General features: G+C 38.1%; 1 protein-coding gene across 1 annotated transcript in view; it reads left to right on the top strand.

Annotated features, from left to right (window-relative positions):
• LOC145981537 (sodium-coupled monocarboxylate transporter 1-like) overlaps positions 1 to 21,014 on the top strand; it is a 78,032-nt gene that overhangs the window by 38,218 nt on the left and 18,800 nt on the right. Inside the window, exons 10-12 of the mRNA XM_083114846.1 lie at positions 13,161 to 13,270; positions 14,750 to 14,933; positions 16,353 to 16,439. Coding sequence (XP_082970972.1) covers positions 13,161 to 13,270; positions 14,750 to 14,933; positions 16,353 to 16,439 — 381 coding nt within the window. The remainder of the gene's footprint in view (positions 1 to 13,160; positions 13,271 to 14,749; positions 14,934 to 16,352; positions 16,440 to 21,014) is intronic.

Genomic DNA, 21,014 nt, shown 5'->3' with positions numbered 1-21,014 from the left:
CTATGGCAGCTGATCCCCCAGCCAAGCTCCCAACAGCCCCAAGTGCTGCTAAGATGGCAGGGATAGTAAATATGAAGCCACCCACATGTGATTTTTTCCTGGATTGCTGTAATTTTTTTAATTGGGGGGTACTAAGCAACAATTTCATACCATGGCCCTTGGCAAGACAAGAATTTTTTTTCTTGCGCTGCTTTTTGGTTAAAAGACTATCAATAGTTTTAAGAGATTTAAGACCTGCATAAGGTATCTGATATATAACACCCTTGGCCTTCATTGTAGGTTTATTATATACATATTCACAACCCCCACCCCAGTTTTTGTTTGGTGTTCATAGCTATGGTGGTCCCCAATGCTGCTATTCTCTCACTTAAAGAAGCATCTTTGCTTACAAATCTACCAAATGCAGCCTCTTCCAATTTCTTGTCTGCAACATGTCGCCTATCAAGATCAGAATGTGTGTTGTATGCTATGTCATGGTCTCTACAAGCAGCATCTAGGGGATTAACACCAGGGTCACCTCTGTTTGATCTATGGTCCAATTTTGTACCTGGACCATAATACTGATAACCTGGAATATGTAATTCAAATGGCAGCTTGTTTATGATATCATTAACCAACCCCCGACCCTCAGAGATATTCCAAGATTTGGGGGGTAGAGTATTAATAATTTTTATAAGATATCCAATCCCCTTAGTGTCATTCACTATAAAATTAGACAATTTGGTGCTTATCATGTCCATAATTCCAACCTTTTCATTGTAAAAATTGTGGTTGCCAGCATTTTCCTCCCCAGCTATCACCAGCAACCTATCTACAAGTTTCCTGACATCATCAACCCACACAAATTCTTTAGGCAGGGTGTTGTATTGTTTGATTCCACTACCTGTCTTGATCTGTGACCATATGGGCTTGATTAAGTTGTATTTTGCTCCACTGCTAGACTTGACTCTTTTTTGTGTAGGATCATTGTTCTGGTATAGAGCATCTGATTTTATTATTATTTCTTTGTAATGCTCATAATCTTGATCTGTATAGCTGCCAGGTCTCTTCCTAGTCATCAGTTCCCACAATCCAGGTGTGCCAGGATACTTAACAAAACCACCTCTTTCTCCAAGATGAGATTCTGAATATACAATTAGATCATCTCCCATAAATGTTACTCTAAAATGGCCAATTCTATGTATGATGGTACCATCATGCTCTGTGTCAGCATATAAGCCAAAGACCTCATCTTTGTTGTCTTTAGGTGTGCTTAAATATTTTTGAGCAAGAAGACCCAATTCAATAGGATCCTGAGTAGCTTCAATTCTTCGAGGAGCAACAGAACTAGGTGTATCAATACTAGAAAGTGGGGTGATTGGATAATCTAATATGTTCCTAGCAGCTACAGGTACAAGCTCTGTGATCAAATTTTGATTTTGCTCTGTAACAGTTTTGATATTTTTACCTAATTCACTAATATCATCAATAATAGGTTGTTCTGTTTGCTTGTGTTTTTCATAGATTCCTAGGTTCTCTGATTTCCATCCCTTAAATCTTTTTACAAGATAATCTCTTAATTTAAGATCATCAATAATTGGCCTTTTCATGGTTATTTATATATGTTTCCATGTCAAGAAAATTGTTGATTTTATTTCTGTATTTGCCACTATTGGGTTTCCTTGTCATATCAATTGTGACAAACCCATAGCTGTCCTGATTCCAGCACCTACTGCAAAACTTGGAAAAATCTTTGTAGCTCAAGTCACCACCTACATATTCATCATGTATGTGTTTGAGGTTGGTATGATCTTGATGAAACACACATATAAAATTGCTGTTGTCTTGGATCAGCTGCTTCGGTATTTTAGAAAAAGTCTGTGCCAGGTAGAAACAATCTATGTTTTTGTGTCGCCCCTGTGTAAAAAAATTTCTAACCTTGTTTTGATTATCCAGTATAATGTCATCAAACACAACAACAGAATTATCGAGACATTCATGGAGTGGCTTAACATCTGATTCAAAAGTGTCTATATCCAGTCCATCATATAGCTTTATCAGCTGCTGATATTTTAATTGTTCCAAGCTCTTAGAGAAGACATACAAGTGCCTGTTTTCCCAGTCTAACCAGTTGGGAGCCAATAAAAAATTATCAATCATTAGTGTAGTTTTACCACAAGCCGATGGCCCAACAATAAGACATCTAATATTATCAGGCAGCAGCATTCCATTTCTCTTATTCTGCTGTTCAGGCTCTGGCAGCCTCTTTATAACATCCCAGGTGTTCATAGTATCACTTTGTCTGCCTCGATCCAGCTGTGTTCTGGGAGTCCTAGCCATTTCACCAGTATCTTGTTGCCTTTTCTGCGGATGATTTTTTCTATGACATATGTGTCAGGCTGCTTAGTTTTGCTGAGTTCTTCTTCATAAAACCTGCCTTTGAGAATTTCTCCTCGGTGATCTTTTATTATAAATGTGTATCGGGTCCCAGGTTTAACTTGAACCACTGTAAATAATTCAGTGCTCCAGTTTCTGGTAAAGCCTCTTTTGAATAAGTGCTTATATTTGCTGATTCTTACTTGATCACCCACCTTGTATTTGGCTTTTCTTGTTGTTGGCTGGTATCTAAGATAATAAACAGTGCTGATCAATTTTTGCTCATCAGATGAAGTTACCTCAAAGGTTTCATGTTGATTGTGGAATGGATCGAGTTGTTATATTTATGTAGAAGTTCTGGAAAAATTTAAGCCATTTATAATTACCTTGAAGTGTAAATTGTTTATACATATGATTTTTTAGGGTTTTGTTGAATCTCTCTACAATAGAGGCCTTGAGATCACTGTAACTCGAGTAATGTTGTATTGACTGGCTTTTAATAAATTGTTGGAACACAGAATTATAGAATTCTTTGCCATTATCTGTTTGCAAATAGCGCGGTGATCTTCCACTCTGATTGACGATTGTCCTGAAGGCTTCTGTAACACATTTTCCAGTCTTGGATTTGAGTGGCACAGCCCAGGCAAATTTTGAAAATGTATCTAAGACAGTGAGTAGATACTTGTAGCCCTTGTTGATCTTGTCTACGTTTTTCAGCTGTCCACTTGTCATCTCAACCAAGTCACACTGCCATAAATCATCTATGCCTTTTGTAACCACTGGCAGTCTCTTATAATTATGTCTGGCTTGTCTGTGTAATTCATCAACAATAATTTTTCTAGACATAGTATGTAAACAAGAATATTGCAACTATGGGGTGTTCAGCAGCTGATACTACAGGATTTTCTAAATACAGTTTGTCTCCTATTTGTATATAAAATTCCAGAGAGCCATCATCTTCAGCATAAGATGTCTCTAATGTATTGGGGTCTGTAAAATCCTCTAACTCTACACTGGTGATTTTTGCTTTGTTATCAGCATTTGTTATTGATAAGGTAGGGTAGTGGTGTGCCTGTGGTTGTAGCCAATATTTGATCTTGATTGGTCTAAGTGTGCCCCAACAAAAAACTGGTAATAAAATTGTGCAGGGGACAGCATATATATTTTGCCACCTGGTGTAAATGGTGAATCATATTCTTTGTTGGGGATACTGTACAATTCAAGAATTACTGTATGTTTAGGATTCTCGATTAGGCCAGTTATTTCTTTTTCTGCTGTAAGCAATCTACTTGTTACAGATTCAAGGTGCTCATTGATAGTCCTAACAACATCATCATGGCCTGGCTTGATCTTTATGTCCACAACAAGTTTCTTGTATTGTTGCACAATCTCTTGAAGCTGGGTGGCAAAAACAGACAAAGCATTTGCTTGATTGTATTCCATGGTCCCTAGCTGTTGCTTGATATTAGCTACAATTTGCTGTAAATTTTCAACAACTGCCAATTTTGAATTTTGAGCAGTAAGATCATGGACTTGTCTTCTGATATCCTCAAACAGGGCATGCAGTTCATTAATATGTTGATTAGTTGGTAGAGTGGCTACTGTCTGAGTAAGTTGTTTGATCTCTGTCTGGATATTCTTGATATCTTCTGATTTCAATATGCGATTCACTGCTCTCTTTATATTTTTAAGTTCCTGTGATGTAGGCAGATTTGATACAGTATTCTGCAAAGATTCAAGTGCCAATTTCACATCATTTAATTCAGAAGCATCAACCACACCACGCATAGCATCTTGAAGCAGGGTTATGTCTGCCTGAGTGGGTGTTGATTGTTGTAAACTTTCAAGCTTTGTTTGGATATCATCGATCAAGTGATGAAAATGAGATAGCTCAGATTCAGTGTTGAGGTTTTCAAGTTTTGTGATCTGTTGCTGGACACTGACAAGAGTGTCTACAATACCAGGCAAGCGGGATTCTAGAGATTCTTGTACATTTGTCAAATCACTTTGCACTGCTCTATTGTACCCTCAAGATGGGTTATAGTGCTTTGAATTTTTCCAAAATCTTCATATGTTTCAAGTTGCAGCTTAATGTTGGCAACACTCCGAGTTATTGCACTCAAAGCATCAGAAGATGGCAAGTTGTTCATAAAATTTTCAAGTGTCTCAATTTTTTCTTTAACCTCAGCTATGGCATTGTTCAGAGGGTCCAGATTAGGTATCTGGAGTGATTGAATCTGTTCTTTTAGAGTGGAAATCACTAGATCAAAATCTTCTTGTAACTTTATGCTTTTGACAATTGTTTGGAGTTGTGTCTGGACATTATTAATCTGTTCTTCCAATTGTTGTTTCAATTGCTCAGAGTTGGTGGCCTGGGTCTTAAATTTGGCTTGAAGAGCTGCTACAGCCTCCTCTAAACTTTGAAAATTATCCAATGTGGCCAAGTCAGTATATTTTTGAAGCAGCAATTTGAGTTCTGAATCAATTTTAAGAAGAGGGTCCATGCATTGTGATTGTAAATTTGTGATTTCTAGTTGAAGACTGGCATTGAGTGTGGTTTGTAAAGCTTGTAAATCACTTCTTAATTTCTTGACTCTGACATCAAGCATCAGAATCTCATCACTGTGATCTTCATGTCTTGTATGGCCAAATATATCATTAGGCATTTTGTTTTAGTGGGTATTTATTATAAAATATCTAATTCTTAATTCTATAAAAAAAGGTATAAGCTTGTCGTAGGATTCTGGGACCTCAATATATAAGCAGTCACCAGCAGAAACAGAATATACAGTGCCAGAAATCATGTTTGAGTGCTTTATCCTGTAAATATTTTTGCCTATTGAAATCTTGGCATTACCCTCGGGGGTTGTAATAAATTGTAATTGACCACCTACAGGTAATTGGTAATAATTTAAATTATTTTTAAATATGTACAATGTTTTACCTGTTTTATCATCAACATCTGTAAGTATGCTGTTCAGATGAATAATTAACAAAGCACTTAGTTTAGATATTATATCAGGAGAGGGTGCTGGTGTTGGCAGGTCCATAATAGCCTGTTTTTTGAACCCAAATAAGTTCATAGGCATGTTTATTTATTTCAAATCATGTTCTGTAATTGGGCATTGATTACCATTTTTCAAATCACAATGACCCCATGGTAGAGTATGTATGCCACATGATAAAATGCATCTCTTATCATCATGTGGGTCCAGAGCCACTTTTCTTACAACATTTGTAGTCAACAAGTGATTTTTACTCTGAATTCTATTTTCTGATGTTCTTATTAAACTCTGTGATTTGAGACAATTTTTGTAATCTTTAAATTCAAACTCTTTGTCCACAGTTACTCTGCCAATGCCCTTGGTTTTTTTTGCAACAACACCACTACATGTTTCAAAGCTGTACATCTTGGCCCTTAACCCAGCAAATGCCACAATAACATCACCAAGTGTCTCATCTTTTAACTTGCCAGGCACCTTTTTGTTGTGGGTTTGAATCTTTGTATGTTCACTGGTATCAAAATATTCAAGCAATGCAGGCTGTGACATATCTTGATAAACATCTTCTGTCTTAATATCAAGAATAATGCTATCTGTGTCCATGTACATCAGTTTTACACGATCCTTATAAAAAGGCTTCCACACATCATAATAGAGCTCCAGCATGTGTAATTTGGCCAATTCCAATATCACAGCCCCTACATAAATAGGCTTATCAAACTTAATCTTTGTTTTTTTCATATTAAAAAGTGCCATATTCTCATCAAAAATTCTTCTAATTGAAATTAGGCTTTGCAATCAATTTTTTGCTCAGGCTGGGGTCAGTAATTAATTTAACATCAATATGTTTTCTGACATTTTCTATGGTTTTGCCATACACTGAATTTACCATCAATTTGAACAAGGTCTTATCAAATTGGCTCATTGCAGATGTTCGAAGCTCTGTGTTTGTATCAATATATGGCTTCAACCATCTTGAGTGCCTGAATCTCAAAACTTTGCCAACTTTGGTCACTTGAACACCATGTTTCATCAGGAACTGGAGGTTTTTATAATATAAGACATAATCCTGTTTTGGCTCTAGAGTCATCATGAGCTTCTTCTGTTTAGAGCCAGGTGAACACTTAACCTCAGGAATTGGGGGCAGATCAGAAAATGTCTTGTGCAAATCATCAGGAATTGTCAGATCAACCTCTAAGAACAGGCCATAGTTACTGTCATCAAAATCCTGAAGATCTTCAATATTGAAATCTTCAACCCACTCAAGCCCTGCATATGGCAGCTTATCCATCATGGCATAACCATACAGGCTCTTCGCATCTACATACAGTATATAATTTGATGGCACTGCTGGATCATAATTGAGAATATACTTGTTATTTGCTCTGGCATATCTCTGAGAACATTGCACCATGCCTCCTCGTATACCTTGTTCCATAAACAGATACATATCCTGATCCTGGATCAGATCCAACTGCATTTTAGTGTTTAAAAACATTGCAGACCATGCTAGGCCTGGTGCACTGTAAAAATACATTGGATCCAGCTTATAATTTTCCATGGAAGATTTTCTAAATGCCTGAAGTATATCAGCTAAGAGAGTCACATCAAGTTTTAAATATGCCTTGTGATAATCACCAAATGTCTGGCATTTTAAATTGTTCCACATCAACTGGGCATGGTGATAATCTTCATTCCAGATCCTCTGAGTTTGCTGTAGAACTGTTGTTGTGGTGGCAGAGCACACTCATCAAATTTAGAAAAACCTGTAACATAATCATATGGGTATACACCCTTCCGCCTAATTAATTTCAGGTCCTGATTTGTAAACATAGCACATGTGATTTTGAATTGATCATCAGATAATTGACTGGTCAGTGTAGCCAGGCTAGCAGACAGAATTCTGTAGGAATCAAGAAATCTTAAGTGAATAGGAACACCATTAACTTTAATTATCTTGCTAATGGCTATATATTTCTCATTATTTTCTGCTAAAATATTTAAATTCTGCTTGTCAAACCCCTCGTACCTGATCAGATGATGGAAATCATAATTAGATGCACCATGGCAAAATATGGGGACAAATTTTGGTCTCTGGATCTTAATATTACAGCTATTACACAGGGCCATTTTGAATTTACCATCTGTATGAGAATGGTGTTTCACCTTGATATTTGCATCTGAAAATTCAGAATCACATACCGGGCATTTTTCTGCATTGTTGAAATCTTCAATCTGATCCTTTGTTAAAGGCAACATGGGTTTTGATTTTAATAAGACATTAGATGCTATGTCATGGCACTCATTTTCTATTCTATGTGCAAATTCTTTGATGGCATCTGCTCCCATGTATGAATATTCTTTACTAACAACACCATCCTGTACAACAACATAATAAAAACTAGAAGGTTCATGTAACTGGTATGATGTAATTGAAGATTCATCAGGATCTGGGCTGCAGAATGCAAGGGGTTTGAGGTTTGATTCAAAATCACAGACTATATATGCTGGGTGTTCCAACAAGGCTTCAAATTTTTTGAATTTGGCATTTTCACTTGGACTAGGCATCACCATATGAACAGGTTTATGGTTGCCACAGTATTTTAGATGCTCAATTAACTTGTTTTTAGGAATTTCTGCATTCACTTCCCGAACCCCATTCACCATTTTTCTACCATCAAATACAGTTAAACATCTTCTACACAACTTGAATATTGTATTGGATTTGCCTTGTTGTTTACTGACTAAAGCTTCAAGACTGTGTATCAGAGTGTAATGGTATGTGTCATCCCCTTCAATTAAGAGCAGATCAATCAGAACAGCAGAATCATCATCAAGTGTACTGATTCTGAGAGGTGCTATCAAGCAATTGCCACGGCCAGTAGAACAAATGAAAACATTAATAGATAATTGTTTACCATTGATATCCCTGGCCTTTTTTTCAAATTTATCAATATTCTGAACAGACATTGGATATTCTAAGCCCTCCATAGCATCATCAAAATTGTGTTCATATTGTTTATAATAACTTATTCTCTCAGGATGATCTAAAACTGGGAACAAAGCAGCTAAAATACACCACAGAAAACATTTCTCATCATTATTTTTTATGTTAACCACGGCTCTTTTGTTTTTAATATTGGCAGGTAATGGCAGATATGTAGAACCTTGTAATGGGCTGAATTCAGAAATATTAACATAGAGCTTGTGTGGAGATCCGCATAGGCTCCATCCTGATTCTTTTGCTGCAAATTCAGAGTGTTTAATATTCAATTGCTCTATCAAACTGCTTATTATTTTGTCTAAATTTGCATTTGAATATACAGCTACAGTTTCTGTTATGTGGGGCTGTGTAAATTTTGTGCCATTTGGCTTCTTATATTGTGTAAACAATTTGAGTGACAGCTTATAAGAGCCATTTTGTGCATTTAGAATTGCCTGCACATCAGGATTTATACTGTTCAAAAAATTCTTAATGTCACATCTTGGCTCTGATACAAAACGGTGAACCCTAAGTTGGCCATTAAAACTGCTATGGATAGGTGGTGCATAGCGTGGCTGCTTTGCTGCTCTAGCATTAACAGGTGCTTCATGCTTCCTTTTCAGACCAGATGAAGATGGCTGTGAGGGCAATGTTGATGACTGTACATAACAAGTACACTTATGCCTATTGTAATATGCTTTGCTTAATATTTTATGGCATCTTGGACACATTTTTGTAGCCTTTCTGCATTTCTTAAGATCACAATTATGCCGGTGCCTAGCCCAATTAGAACTAGATATATTTTTATTGCATTGATTGCAATATTTCAAGTTTGGCATTTTTATTGTTTGTTTATATAAAATTTCTTGCTCCAAAAAAACAGAACTATGGATAGTATGCCAAAACAATTATAACAGCAGCTAGTGGCTGAGCTGGTGCTTTTATACCCAAACAACAGCAGTAACTAGGCTCTGGTGATCCCCAATATAAAATAATTTTGCTCTACTATGCTGTTGTACAACACACTTTACCAGGTATCAAACCTCAGCTGTATATCAGCTAGCAGTGAATATTCTCAAAATCTCACGTGTGGGGATATTATTCTGCCACATGTATTTCAATCTTACACATTTTATCAGGCCTCAAACCCGGAGCCTCTTGATTACAAGGCATATAATACCAACACTTTGCCATGAGGGAGGCCTACACACTCTACCAGGTTTCAGACCCGGAGCCTCTTGATTACAAGGCAGCAAGACTAGCACTTCACCATGGAGAGGCCTTAAACCCAGAAGCCTCTTGATTACAAAGCATATAAGCCATGGAACTATGTCCACATTCTACTGAGTATCAGAACCCAGGAGTTATAAGCTAGATATCAGCTAATACAGTCAAAATTGGATTTTAACTGTGCAATGAATATTCTCAATATCTTACTCGTGTATATATTATCAGAACAAGGCCTTATGGAAATAGAGTCAGGTTTGCATGCTCTTATGCAAGGGGGTAATGTTCTTTTACTAAGAATTTTCCCCCTATTACACAGACATATTAATTGAAGTTTTATGCTCTTCCAGTGAATTGGAGTCAATGGCATGCAGGCCCATACATGCTATCATGCAAAGGGAATTTTCCCTGAAAGGGCACAGAAATATCAATAATGCCCCCTTTTAGCTTATTTTTCTGTGTAGATTAACTCTCATGCGTGCCAGCATATAAAAGCCCCCAAGCCTGCTTAATTTATCTCTCCGATCATAACTGTCTAACACACTAATGCATTTCTGAGCTAAGTAATTACTGCCCCGGGCAATAAAACTGATCAAAGATTAGAAAGAAAGTTGTAGAGCATAAGGATATGAGCATTTTGGCTTAGTTTTAAGTGTAGCCAAAACAATATCAAGAGGGGCATATTTTTGACAAGCTTATGGACAACAATCTCACAGGTTCAGCCTTTGCACACATGGCCGAATCAATCTGTTGAGGGTTCTTCATTTGTACACTAGAATTCAGGATTCTTGGGATTTTGACAGAGTAGCACACTATAAACAATAAAATAATATGGGTACTTGGCTTAGTTTTAAGTGTAGGCAAATCTGTCTGTTGAGGGTTCTTCATTTCTATACTAGGATTCAGAATTCTTGGGATTTTGAGAGCATATCACACTTGAGCAATTGGGGCATATGGGCATCTTGGCATAGTTTTAAGTGTAGCCAAATCGGGCTGTTTAATCAAATAACCTCTTCATTTGTACGCTATGTGTGTCCCAATAATACCACAAAACACACTACTCACCTGGTACATAGAACTTATCTAAAATATTACATACATATACAGGATGTAGTCAAAAGTCATGACCGAGCTAAATATTTTACAAACTGCGTATGGGTTTGATCTAAAGTCAAATGGTATCAATGTTGGGGAGAGGGGGAAACATTATGATGTGGTTGCAGTCATCATCCGCCATTTTGGATCCAACTTTGTTATTTCAAATAGCAACATAGTCATGTAAAATATCAAATTACACCCTCTTTCAAAGAGGAATCGAATGGTGCAGGTCATTTTACGATAACTGTAACGGTGTTGCACTTAGGAAAGATATTATGGTTGGTTTTGAACTCTGCAGGCTGTTCCATACACACTGTGTAACACCACAACAAATGCATGCATAGCGAGGGAGAACAGCTGTGAACCACAAAACAACAGACAATCACCATCACAGAACATGTTCCACATGGCCACTGTTCTCTTCTAAGCACTTCCGCAAACGTTTAACCCAATGGTTGTGCACCCTACGAAGCACGTCAGGTGATTCTTCAGCACATGCCTCAGTGATTCTCCTTTTCAGGTGGGCAACACCAGTAATTTTACACTGGTACACAATAGCCTTCAAGTATCGCCACAGATAAAAATCCAAAGGAGTTAGGTCGGGAGACTGTGGTGACCACTCAACGCTAAGCACTTTGTGAAGCATTGTGTGGCATGGAAACTAACTATCTTTTACTTTGAATTTTGAAGGTAAAACACCAAGATGTTAACTCGTGATGGGAAAATATAAATCATTCTTTTAGCTCTTAGCAGTTCAGAGGTAATAGCAGCTGACTTCAACGCACAACATCCTAATCGAGACCCAGTGACAGACAGTGCCGTGAGATAACTCGTTCGCAAATTTCGTGCAACTGGAAATGTGGAAGATTTACCTCGAACCGGATGACCATGAAGTGCAACTGATCCGGACACATCAGCAGCCATATTAGGTGTGTTGGTTAAGAGTCCGACGAAGAGTGTGCAACATCTATCAAGTGAACACGGTGTTAGTGTCAAAAGTGTCTGATGAAATTTGAGTAATTTCGGTGGCACTCTTACAAGTTACAGCTTCAACAAAAAATGTCCGAGGATGACCCTGACTGACGAAGGGAGTTTTGTGAGTAGTCGTTGGAGCAGCTAGCATGTGACCCACTGCTTCCACATAAAATTGTTTTTAGTGATGAAGTAAACTTTTATGTTGCAGGAGAAGTGAACAAGCAGAATGTTTGTTACTGGGCTGACTCAAATCCACATTGGTGTCTCCCCAATGGCGCAGTGGTAGCATCGTCGCCTTGTAATCAAGGGGTCCTGGGTTCGATACCTGGTAGAGGCACAAGTGGTTCGGATCCCACTTTAAATGGCAGGTCCTGTCCCGTTTAGCCTTACTATGTATAAAGTGGACTTAAAACAACAAATCAACAAACAATCAATCAAATCCACATTGGACAGATCCATCAAAGATGCAAGGTGCAGATAAAATAATGGTGCGGTGCGGTATATGGAGTGAGAAACTCATTGGACCTATCTTCATTGATGGGACCCTGGATGCTGCGACATAAAGAGATATGCTTGAAAACACTGTTATGCCACATTTGTTAAATGAGGATGGCACATTCCCCGAATATTGCCAACAGGATGGTGCACCACCACATCATGGTAAAAATGTCATCAGGTGGCTTCATGAACAGTTTCCAGGGAGATGGATTGGTCGGTGTGGCCCAGTTGAGTGACCACCATGGTCCCCCGACCTAACTCCTTTGGATTTTTATCTGTGCGGGCACTTGAAGGCTATTGTGTACCATTGTAAAAATTAATGGTGTTGCCCACCTGAAAAGGAGAATCACTGAGGGATCTGCACAAGTATTACCTGACGTGCTTCATAGGGTGTACGACCATTGGGTTAAACGTTTGCGGAAATGCGAACGGTGGCCATGTGGAAATGTTCTGTGATGGTGATTGTCTGTTGTTTTGTGGTTCACAGATGTTCTCCCTTTCTATGCATGTGTTTATTGTGGTGTTACACGGTGTGTATGGAACAGCCCGCAGAGTTCAAAACTGACCCTAATATCTTTCCTAAGTGCAACACCGTTACAGTTATCGTAAAATGACCAGCACCATTCGATTCCTCGTTGGAAGAGGGTGTAATTATATATTTCACATGACCATGTTGTCATTAGAAATAACAAAGTTGGATCCAATATGGCCACTGCCAAGATGGCGGACGACGACTGCAACCACATTATAACGTTTCCCCCTCCCCCAACATTGATACCATTTGACTTTAGATCAAACCCGTATGCAGTTTGTAAAATATTTAGCCTGGTCCTGACTATTGGCCACACCCTGTATAATAAAAAAATATGGAAGTCAAGTGAGACAATAACATACTAAGAAAACAAGGAAAAACATGCAATTTCAACAAGCAATAAGTTTAAGTAAGCAATGGATAACGTTCAATTAACATTGCAAACTAATAAAGAATCATTGTCGTTAAAATTCAAGAAATATTCTTTCAGCTTGCTAAGGCAAGAGACCAGCTTCTGCCTATCCTTGTGATGGAGACGTCAGGCCATATTCCAGGACTTCCAGGACTCTTTGTTGCTGGAGTCTTCAGTGCAGCTCTAAGGTATGCAAATGTGATATAGCTTCCATGTAAAAACAATTTAATTAGGGCTATGAAAGCCAGAGATTTTTTTCGTATGACACACAAACTTATGCCATATCAGTATCTTCTTTTTAATAGGCGAGACAAAAATTATGTATCATTATGTATCAATGCCTGATCATTAAAATGAACATATTGTAGTATTTTCAGTGGCCCTTGTGATCTTTCCATTTCAGTAACAATGGCATACCAACTTTTGAAGTGTATAACAGACTTTTATTAGACTTACATAGTTTAATTGACAACATGTTTTTTCTTCGAGAGGTATATACTTTATCACAGCAAAACATATTTTGGTTAAGTGAATGGAAAGGCTTGTACAAAGGCTGTCACAGAGAAGGTGACAGATTTTTTCCTGACTTGGCAACACTGCCTATGGTTTTGGCACTAGTCGCGTCGTGTAGGATGACTCATTCTGTTTCCGTAGCAAGTTGTCACATGTTGCGAAACCACGTTAGTGAACAGCTGTGTTGATTTACATGGAACGTGTTTCGTTTATCCCTCCAGGTTTTTGTGTATAACATTGCTTTTCACGATGAGTATTCAAGATGAACAGCGACATGCCATAAAATTTTGTTGGCATTTAGAGAAAAGTGCTGCAGAAACATATGCAATGTTTCAACAGGCATATGCCGATCAAGACAGACTGAGTAGAGCCACAGTATTGCCAAGGAGTCATTGAGACTCTGTGCCAGCATGTAGCAAAAAAGAGTCTGCATTTGAAGAACTCCTTCATATTGCACCACGATAATGCATGCCCGCATACCACGTGGGCTTTTCAGGATTACGCGACGAATCCTGCATCCAGCATACAGCCTGGACCTTGCACCCTGCGACTTTTGGCTATTTCCAGTTTTAAAGGCTGCTTTACGTGCTCGTCATTTAATGACGAACAAAGAAGTGTCACCGCAGCGCAAGTTTTCATCAGTTTGCTACCTGACGACGAATTTTCAAAGACGTTCACAAAGTGGCAGGAGCTTATGGACGCTTGCTTGCTTAGCTGTCAATGGTGCCTATTTTGAAAAAGATGTACATCTACTAGATATGGCTGATTCTGAATAAAAATTTTGTGGTTTGTAATTTTTCTTGTTTCATTTTAATGATTCTTGGAGGGGTTGTACATGCTTGTCTTTTAACTGCTACGCAGTCATGACTTTTTGACCTATTGCACTCATTTTGGTCTCAATCGGCAGCTAATGAACCAAATTTTCACCCTAGTAGATTTGCTAGCCAATGGAGGTCGCTGTTTTCCTATACAGGATTTAGTATCACCTTCTCTGCGACAGCCTTTGTAATTGCTGAAAAAAAAACAACCCTGAAGTATACTAGTGAATTTCTTCTTGTGTTGCAAGTGAACGGGAGAGTTTTTTGTAGCACTTTTACAATAAAGCTAACAAAGTCAAAGGTTTCTCAAATCATAAATTGGTTTGTTTTTACAAGTTCAATGTCATCTGGCTTGAATGCGATTGCTGCCATCACACTGGAAGATTTCTACAAGAGTGCTTTCAAGAAGACCCTCACGGAGACGCAGTCGGCCATTCTCATGAAAACAGCCGTCGTGTTGTTTGGTGCTGCATGTGTTGCTCTTGTGTTCGTGGTGGAGCAACTTGGAGGAGTTTTACAAGTCAGTAATTTACATACAACATTTTGGGTTATACAGTGTGTCCAGCATAAAAGTATATAAGTTTATTAAGATATTTCCATAAAGTTTTTTTTTACCTATAGAGTAAGTAAAAAACATGCCATTACAAGCAAGAAAAGAGGGATTTCCTGGATGTTGGATTTGGAGAGGTACTCCTATTGCTTAGCTCCCTAGATTTCCAGACATTATTAAGTTTGATTTTGTTTATGTGAGGTATTATAAAGTTTTAAGTATACCAAGCACAAGTTCGTAACCTTCCTGACCTGTGATGTCACATTTGTGCTGCAATCCAGAATGTCATGGCAGTAATGTTGTACAACATATGATCGGAGCTTGAATATAGATGGGACGTCTGTCACACAACTAATGGTGCACATGTTGAAGGGCATTAGGTATGTTAATTTTTTTTAGTTACTCTATAGGTAGAAGAAAACTGTACGCAAATATCTTAATACACTAACAAGTTATTAATTTTTCCTTTATTATACTTTTAAACCGGACACACTGTATCTCATGATGCATATCGGATCTAATCGAATGTTGGAAAAATCGTGTAATTTTATCTTGTTCCACTATTTTTAACAAAGAACTTTCAAAAAAATGCATTTTTAGATATTCTTCATGCTTGTATCTGATAACAATGAATAACTTTATGCATAACTTACACCTCCCGACAACATCTTTAAGAAATAGTAATTAATGTAAGTGGTTTATACACTACATTCATTGATTTTTCTGGCACATACAGTATTTATCACAATATTTCAAAGTGCCTCACTGATGACATAGTGCCATTGCCTTGTAATCAAGGGGTTCTCAGTGGAGGCACATAGTGGTTCGAATCCCATTTTAAACTGTAGATACACTATCGATTAGCCTGTCTGTGCATAAAATTGGACTTAAAACAAAGCTCAAACAATATTTCAACTGTCTATTGGGTGAGTTGACAAGGATAATAAGTTTAAAGTTTATTTCAAGTCCACTTTATTGTCAGATTGCTTTTGACCTACAGTTTAACGTACGATCCAAAACCACTGTGCTATGTGCCTTTGCTGGGAATCGAACCCAAGTCTTCCTTATTACAAGATGAACCAAAGGTAAGTCAAGATCTGATAATGACTAAAATAGTCGAAATATTGGATAAAAATTATTTTGATTTGATTCTTGTTATTTATCACCATTTCTCTGCAACTTTTGGCTAATTGCGATGATGATGAGTGACGATATGATTAAATTGATGAAGGGACAGTCACAAAGACCACCCAGGCTGGGATTTGACCCTGGATGATAAAAATTAATGTCGGCCAGAAAATCTAATAGAGAAATTACTTATTCATAAACATTACACAACTGTGCAAATATTGCCTGTAAGTGTAGCGTAAAAACATTTTTTGCTTGTAGGTTAGCATGAGTTTGCAAGGCATTAGTGGAGGATCCATTTTAGGAGTGTTTACCCTTGGTCTTCTGTTCCCATGGGCCAACACAAAGGTGAGTAGAAAGGAGGAAAGTGTTAAGACTGAAATATAACAAAAACAGCTTACCATAGCATAAGATTTAAAATATTCATAAGGCACTTTCAAAATTAACTTCTAGACCATTTTGTGGTGTTAGAATGTGCTTCACTTGCTAATAGAGAGAATAAAATTCATTCAACATTGTTTACTTTGGTTTCACTTTTCATGAAGTTATAAATTTCTTTGCATCAGCCAAAACAAAGGTAATTCTCTGTGTAATAAATCTAATGTAACAAGTATACAGGATGGACAATTCTACCCCATTGCAAGGGTAGATCATTTTCACATTAAATCCTTGCACAAGGAGACAGTTATATCAACAATTTCTGGAAGTTCATATGTATCCAATAAATATCAATGCATTTTAAATACTGCATTCGAGTTTTAAAAAGCTAAGTTTTTTGAAGAATGAAAAAGAAGAATGTACATGTGTGTCCCACAGCATGGCCATGCGGTCTAAGGTGCAAGATTTGGGCTCCAACTACGAGACACACATAGGTTCGAGTCTCCTGAGGTAAGCGTAACAACTTTTCTCCTGAGATTTCGGCCCGTGTATGAGACCCGTGGCCACCCATCATCGTGGGGAAATTGGGGAGCTATGAAATGAGTAGCATAACCCAGTCATTGAAAACCTACGACGACGACGACTGGGGGGTTCGTCGTTTTGACCACGTCACCCTGTAACTCGTTAGATGATCTTCTACCTCTGGTTGGAGTGAGGTTGGCAGTCGGTAAGTAGGCACTGGTCCCTCATGGGCTGATACACCATGGGTTATTATTTAATACACATATGTATACAATGCAAAAATTAATATATAGTTTCAATATTACTTTAAAGTTTTCTTTCAGTTATTGGCATTTTGTAGGTTTGGTGCATATTACTCACAATTCCAGAATATAAAAAAGAGGTTAAAATATTAACGTTAAAAACTGTATTTATGTATGCGAGTATGTTGTTCCTATTTTCCTTTCTTTAGAACTACATTTTGGGGACTAACTATCCCCTTCTTCAGGTTTGTATAAAAAACTAGGTACTTAACATGGTACCACATCAAAATGTAATAAAAGGATTGTGGACAAAGGTTGGTGTGGATACATTTAGGATATTATGTCCTCGCCCTAGACATATTTAAAAAACTCGTCATTCACTAAAGACTTGTACTATTAATCAACTGAGTTGAGCAAGAAAAGCTGAACCTGCGAGTTGTACCTAGTGATTCACGCAAGTTTTTAGTTTCAAACGTTTCTAATATGAGAATAGGTTAATAGTACAAGTCCTTCGTGAACAATGAGTTTTTTAAATACGTCTAGGGCGAGGACATAATATCCTAAATGTATTCACACCAACCTTTGTCCACAATGCTTTTATTACATTTCGACGTGGTACCATGTTAAGTACATAGTTTCTTTGCACGAACCTGAAGAAGGGGATAGTTAGTCCCCGAAACATAGTTCTAAAGAAAGGAAAATAGGAACAACATACTCGCATACGTAAGTACAGTTTTTAACGTTAATATTTTAACGTCTTTTTTATTTTCAATTATTGTTATCAACAGTGGCGTAGCGTTATAGCATGCCCGTATGCCCGGCGTTCCCAGATTTAAAATTTCAAAAATGCGTACGCCAGCGTATGGAGCAGAGGGCTACGTGATTCGTTCATGTGACCCTTCCTGCCTTCTGAAGCAGACGACAGTGGTAGAATTCCTACCCGGTTCTTCGCGCTCGTGCCACTCGTGCTATGTGTTGCTAGAATACACAATATTTGACTGACGAAACTTTACCAAACTGAAATATAGCACTTCTTAATGGCCACTGCATTGTATAATTTATCGCACGAACAGCGATGTGCATTAAAAACTAAAAGATAAACACAGTTTTTGTCAAATAAGTTGCTGAAGTCCTCGTGGTAGCAGCCTGTGGCTGCTCTACCACTTAATAAAAAAAAAAAAAAATAGTTTTGCGGGTTATTATTTTTTCGTTATTATGTAACTGCTTAATATTGTATCAATGGAAATGTTTAGCATTCATTTGAAAATTCTTAACATCGAATGGTCTCTGGACAAAATTATTTTAAAATGTTTATCAACATTCTCAAGACGTAATAAAGAGTGGTCTGAATTACTAATCGACACTGTTACGTTAGTAGAGTGTACGATAGTTGGATCATCCATCCACCTCCGTGTCAAGAGTGTTTTGCACAGCATGCCAAGACGACAGAGGTCCCTGATTTGAATCCCGGGGTGAGCACGGGTGTTCTTTGTGAGTGTCCCTTCATCAATATCATCATCATTCATATTCATATTCGCGATTAACCAAAAGTGGCAGAAAAGCAAAGTAAAATAAACCAAATCAATCATTAGTTGGATCATTCACAACAATGACGTCTACTGTTGTCCAGAGGCTTGTGATTCAGGTAGGTTTTATAATGATTTGTGTCATGCCGAAAGGTATAAAACACCAGAGTTCAAAACATTTGTTGCATAGTGAGGCATCTAATTTTCTACCTAAAAACTTGTTACCCTGCCCCCGTGTCAGGGGAACAGTGTTTTTTTTCTTATTGAAATATTTATTAATATGTTAATTAATTGGGTAATCAAGTGTATAAACATATATATGTCTGATTACTTTGTGAAGTCGCACTGCAATCCGGTATTTAGGGATTATTTGTACAACAGGACATTCACTTCTATGAGAGAAATGAGCGAATACGTGCTGGAATTGCAAGCGGAGTTTTTGGAAAGGCAGAGATTCAAGTCTTTCGTTTCTGAAGACGAAATTCGCAGCTGGTCGTTGAGAAAGTCCGTTAATCAGGAATGCGAAGAGGAGATGGGGAGAAAGAAACCTGATATTTTCTTGGACCCTGTGAGCATTAGTTTTGACCACCCGAAAGTCGAGCGCTTGAGGGCTGAACATGTGGTTTCACGCCCTCCACCCTCGCGGCTTGCGGTGAGGGATGAAAACAAACAGAACCGCTTTTCGAAGGAAGATTGCCAGAGAAATAAATTATGCTACACTTGTGGACAGAAAGGTTGCAGAGCTTAAAATCACAAATCAAATCAAAAGAAGATAAATGAACGTGGGAAAGAAGTAACAAAAAACGCGTAGAGTCGCCACGAATTTGTCAAGTTCGTGGCGTGGAAACTGCAAATTTTACACAGAAGGAAAATTTTTCACCTCACAATGTAAATGTTAAAGAGATAAGGGAAACTATTGTTTTATGCAACGTAGCTAATGTGGAAGTACACGCATGTATTGATACGGCGTCGTCCAATAACTTTGTGTCTTCGGAGGTCTTCGAGAAAATGAAGGCAAATGGAGTGAAATTGAAGGGTTGTAAAACTAAAGTAATACTTGCGGAAGGAAATGTGGAATCTTTGGGGAGCGCTTACATGAATATTAAGTTTCACGGACACAAGGCTCAGGATCAGATATTTGTGTTATCTAATGCTAATCATGAAATGTTAATGGGAAGGACATTAATGGCTAAGGTGGGACTTATACCCATGATTCATCGTAACGGGTGGGCAATTGAGCCTGATCTTTCGAAAATCGTGCCTTTTGATGCGCCATCAACACGTGACAGCGTTGATGCTGTTGGTTCTAGGGGACTGGGTTCGACCACGGATGGAGTCGAAGGAGTCCGAGAGAACGTTTCTGCTTGCGGAGCGGAGACACGTAGCAGCGACATCAAAGGGGTGGGGGTTGACGAAGAGAGATTGCCATGCTGATGGAGGGTACCGATATCTCAGAGGAAAACAAGCCGAAATTAATTGCCATACTGAGAAGGCATATTGATGTTTTTCAAGATAAACCGGGATTAGCAAAGGATTACGAGGTTCGTTTGGATGTGAATAACGAGAAGCCGTTCCGAGCGAAACCAAGGCCACTTTCTGAGCAAAAGAAGAAATTCGACGGGAAGCAGAAAAGGAAAACGGAAGCGATGTTTACCGATGCAGCTGACAACACTGTAAATGGAAGACAGACGGACGGACAGAAAGAAACTTCGCCGCCCTTAGATCTTAACGATAAAGAAATGTGGAAAGGAGAACAACAGAGTGATCCTTATTTGTCGAAATTACTTGGATGTTTAAATGGAGAAGAAGTTGAAATAAAGGATTCTCGAGAGAAGAGAAAATTTGACTTTTATCTGCAACATTCCTGTCTCGACGATGATGGACTGCTTTACCGTTTCGTTGACGAAAACACTGGACTTTATCCACCGTTTAGCTCCAGATTGAAGCTGTGGGTACCAGAGAAATTGAAGAGTGAAGTACTTAAATCTTCGCATGATGATTTATTATCTGCGCACTTAGGACATGGAAAGACATTGTTTAAGGTCCTAGAGAATTATACTTGGGATGGAGTAGTCAAAGATGTCAGTAACTATTGCAAAATTTGTATCACTTGTCTTCAGTATAATCCTGACAACTGCAGAAAGATGGGATTTATGAATTCGAGGAAAGCTACTGCGCCTGGATACAAAGTGTTTCTGGACATTTTTGGACCACTGCCTACAAGTACGAAGGGGAGATACAAGTACTGTTTGGTC

The sequence above is a fragment of the Lepisma saccharinum genome, chromosome 29, assembly GCF_977018435.1.
Source record: "Lepisma saccharinum chromosome 29, izLepSacc3.1, whole genome shotgun sequence".
Lineage (NCBI taxonomy): Eukaryota > Metazoa > Arthropoda > Insecta > Zygentoma > Lepismatidae > Lepisma > Lepisma saccharinum.
This window is presented reverse-complemented; position numbering and strand designations above follow the sequence as displayed.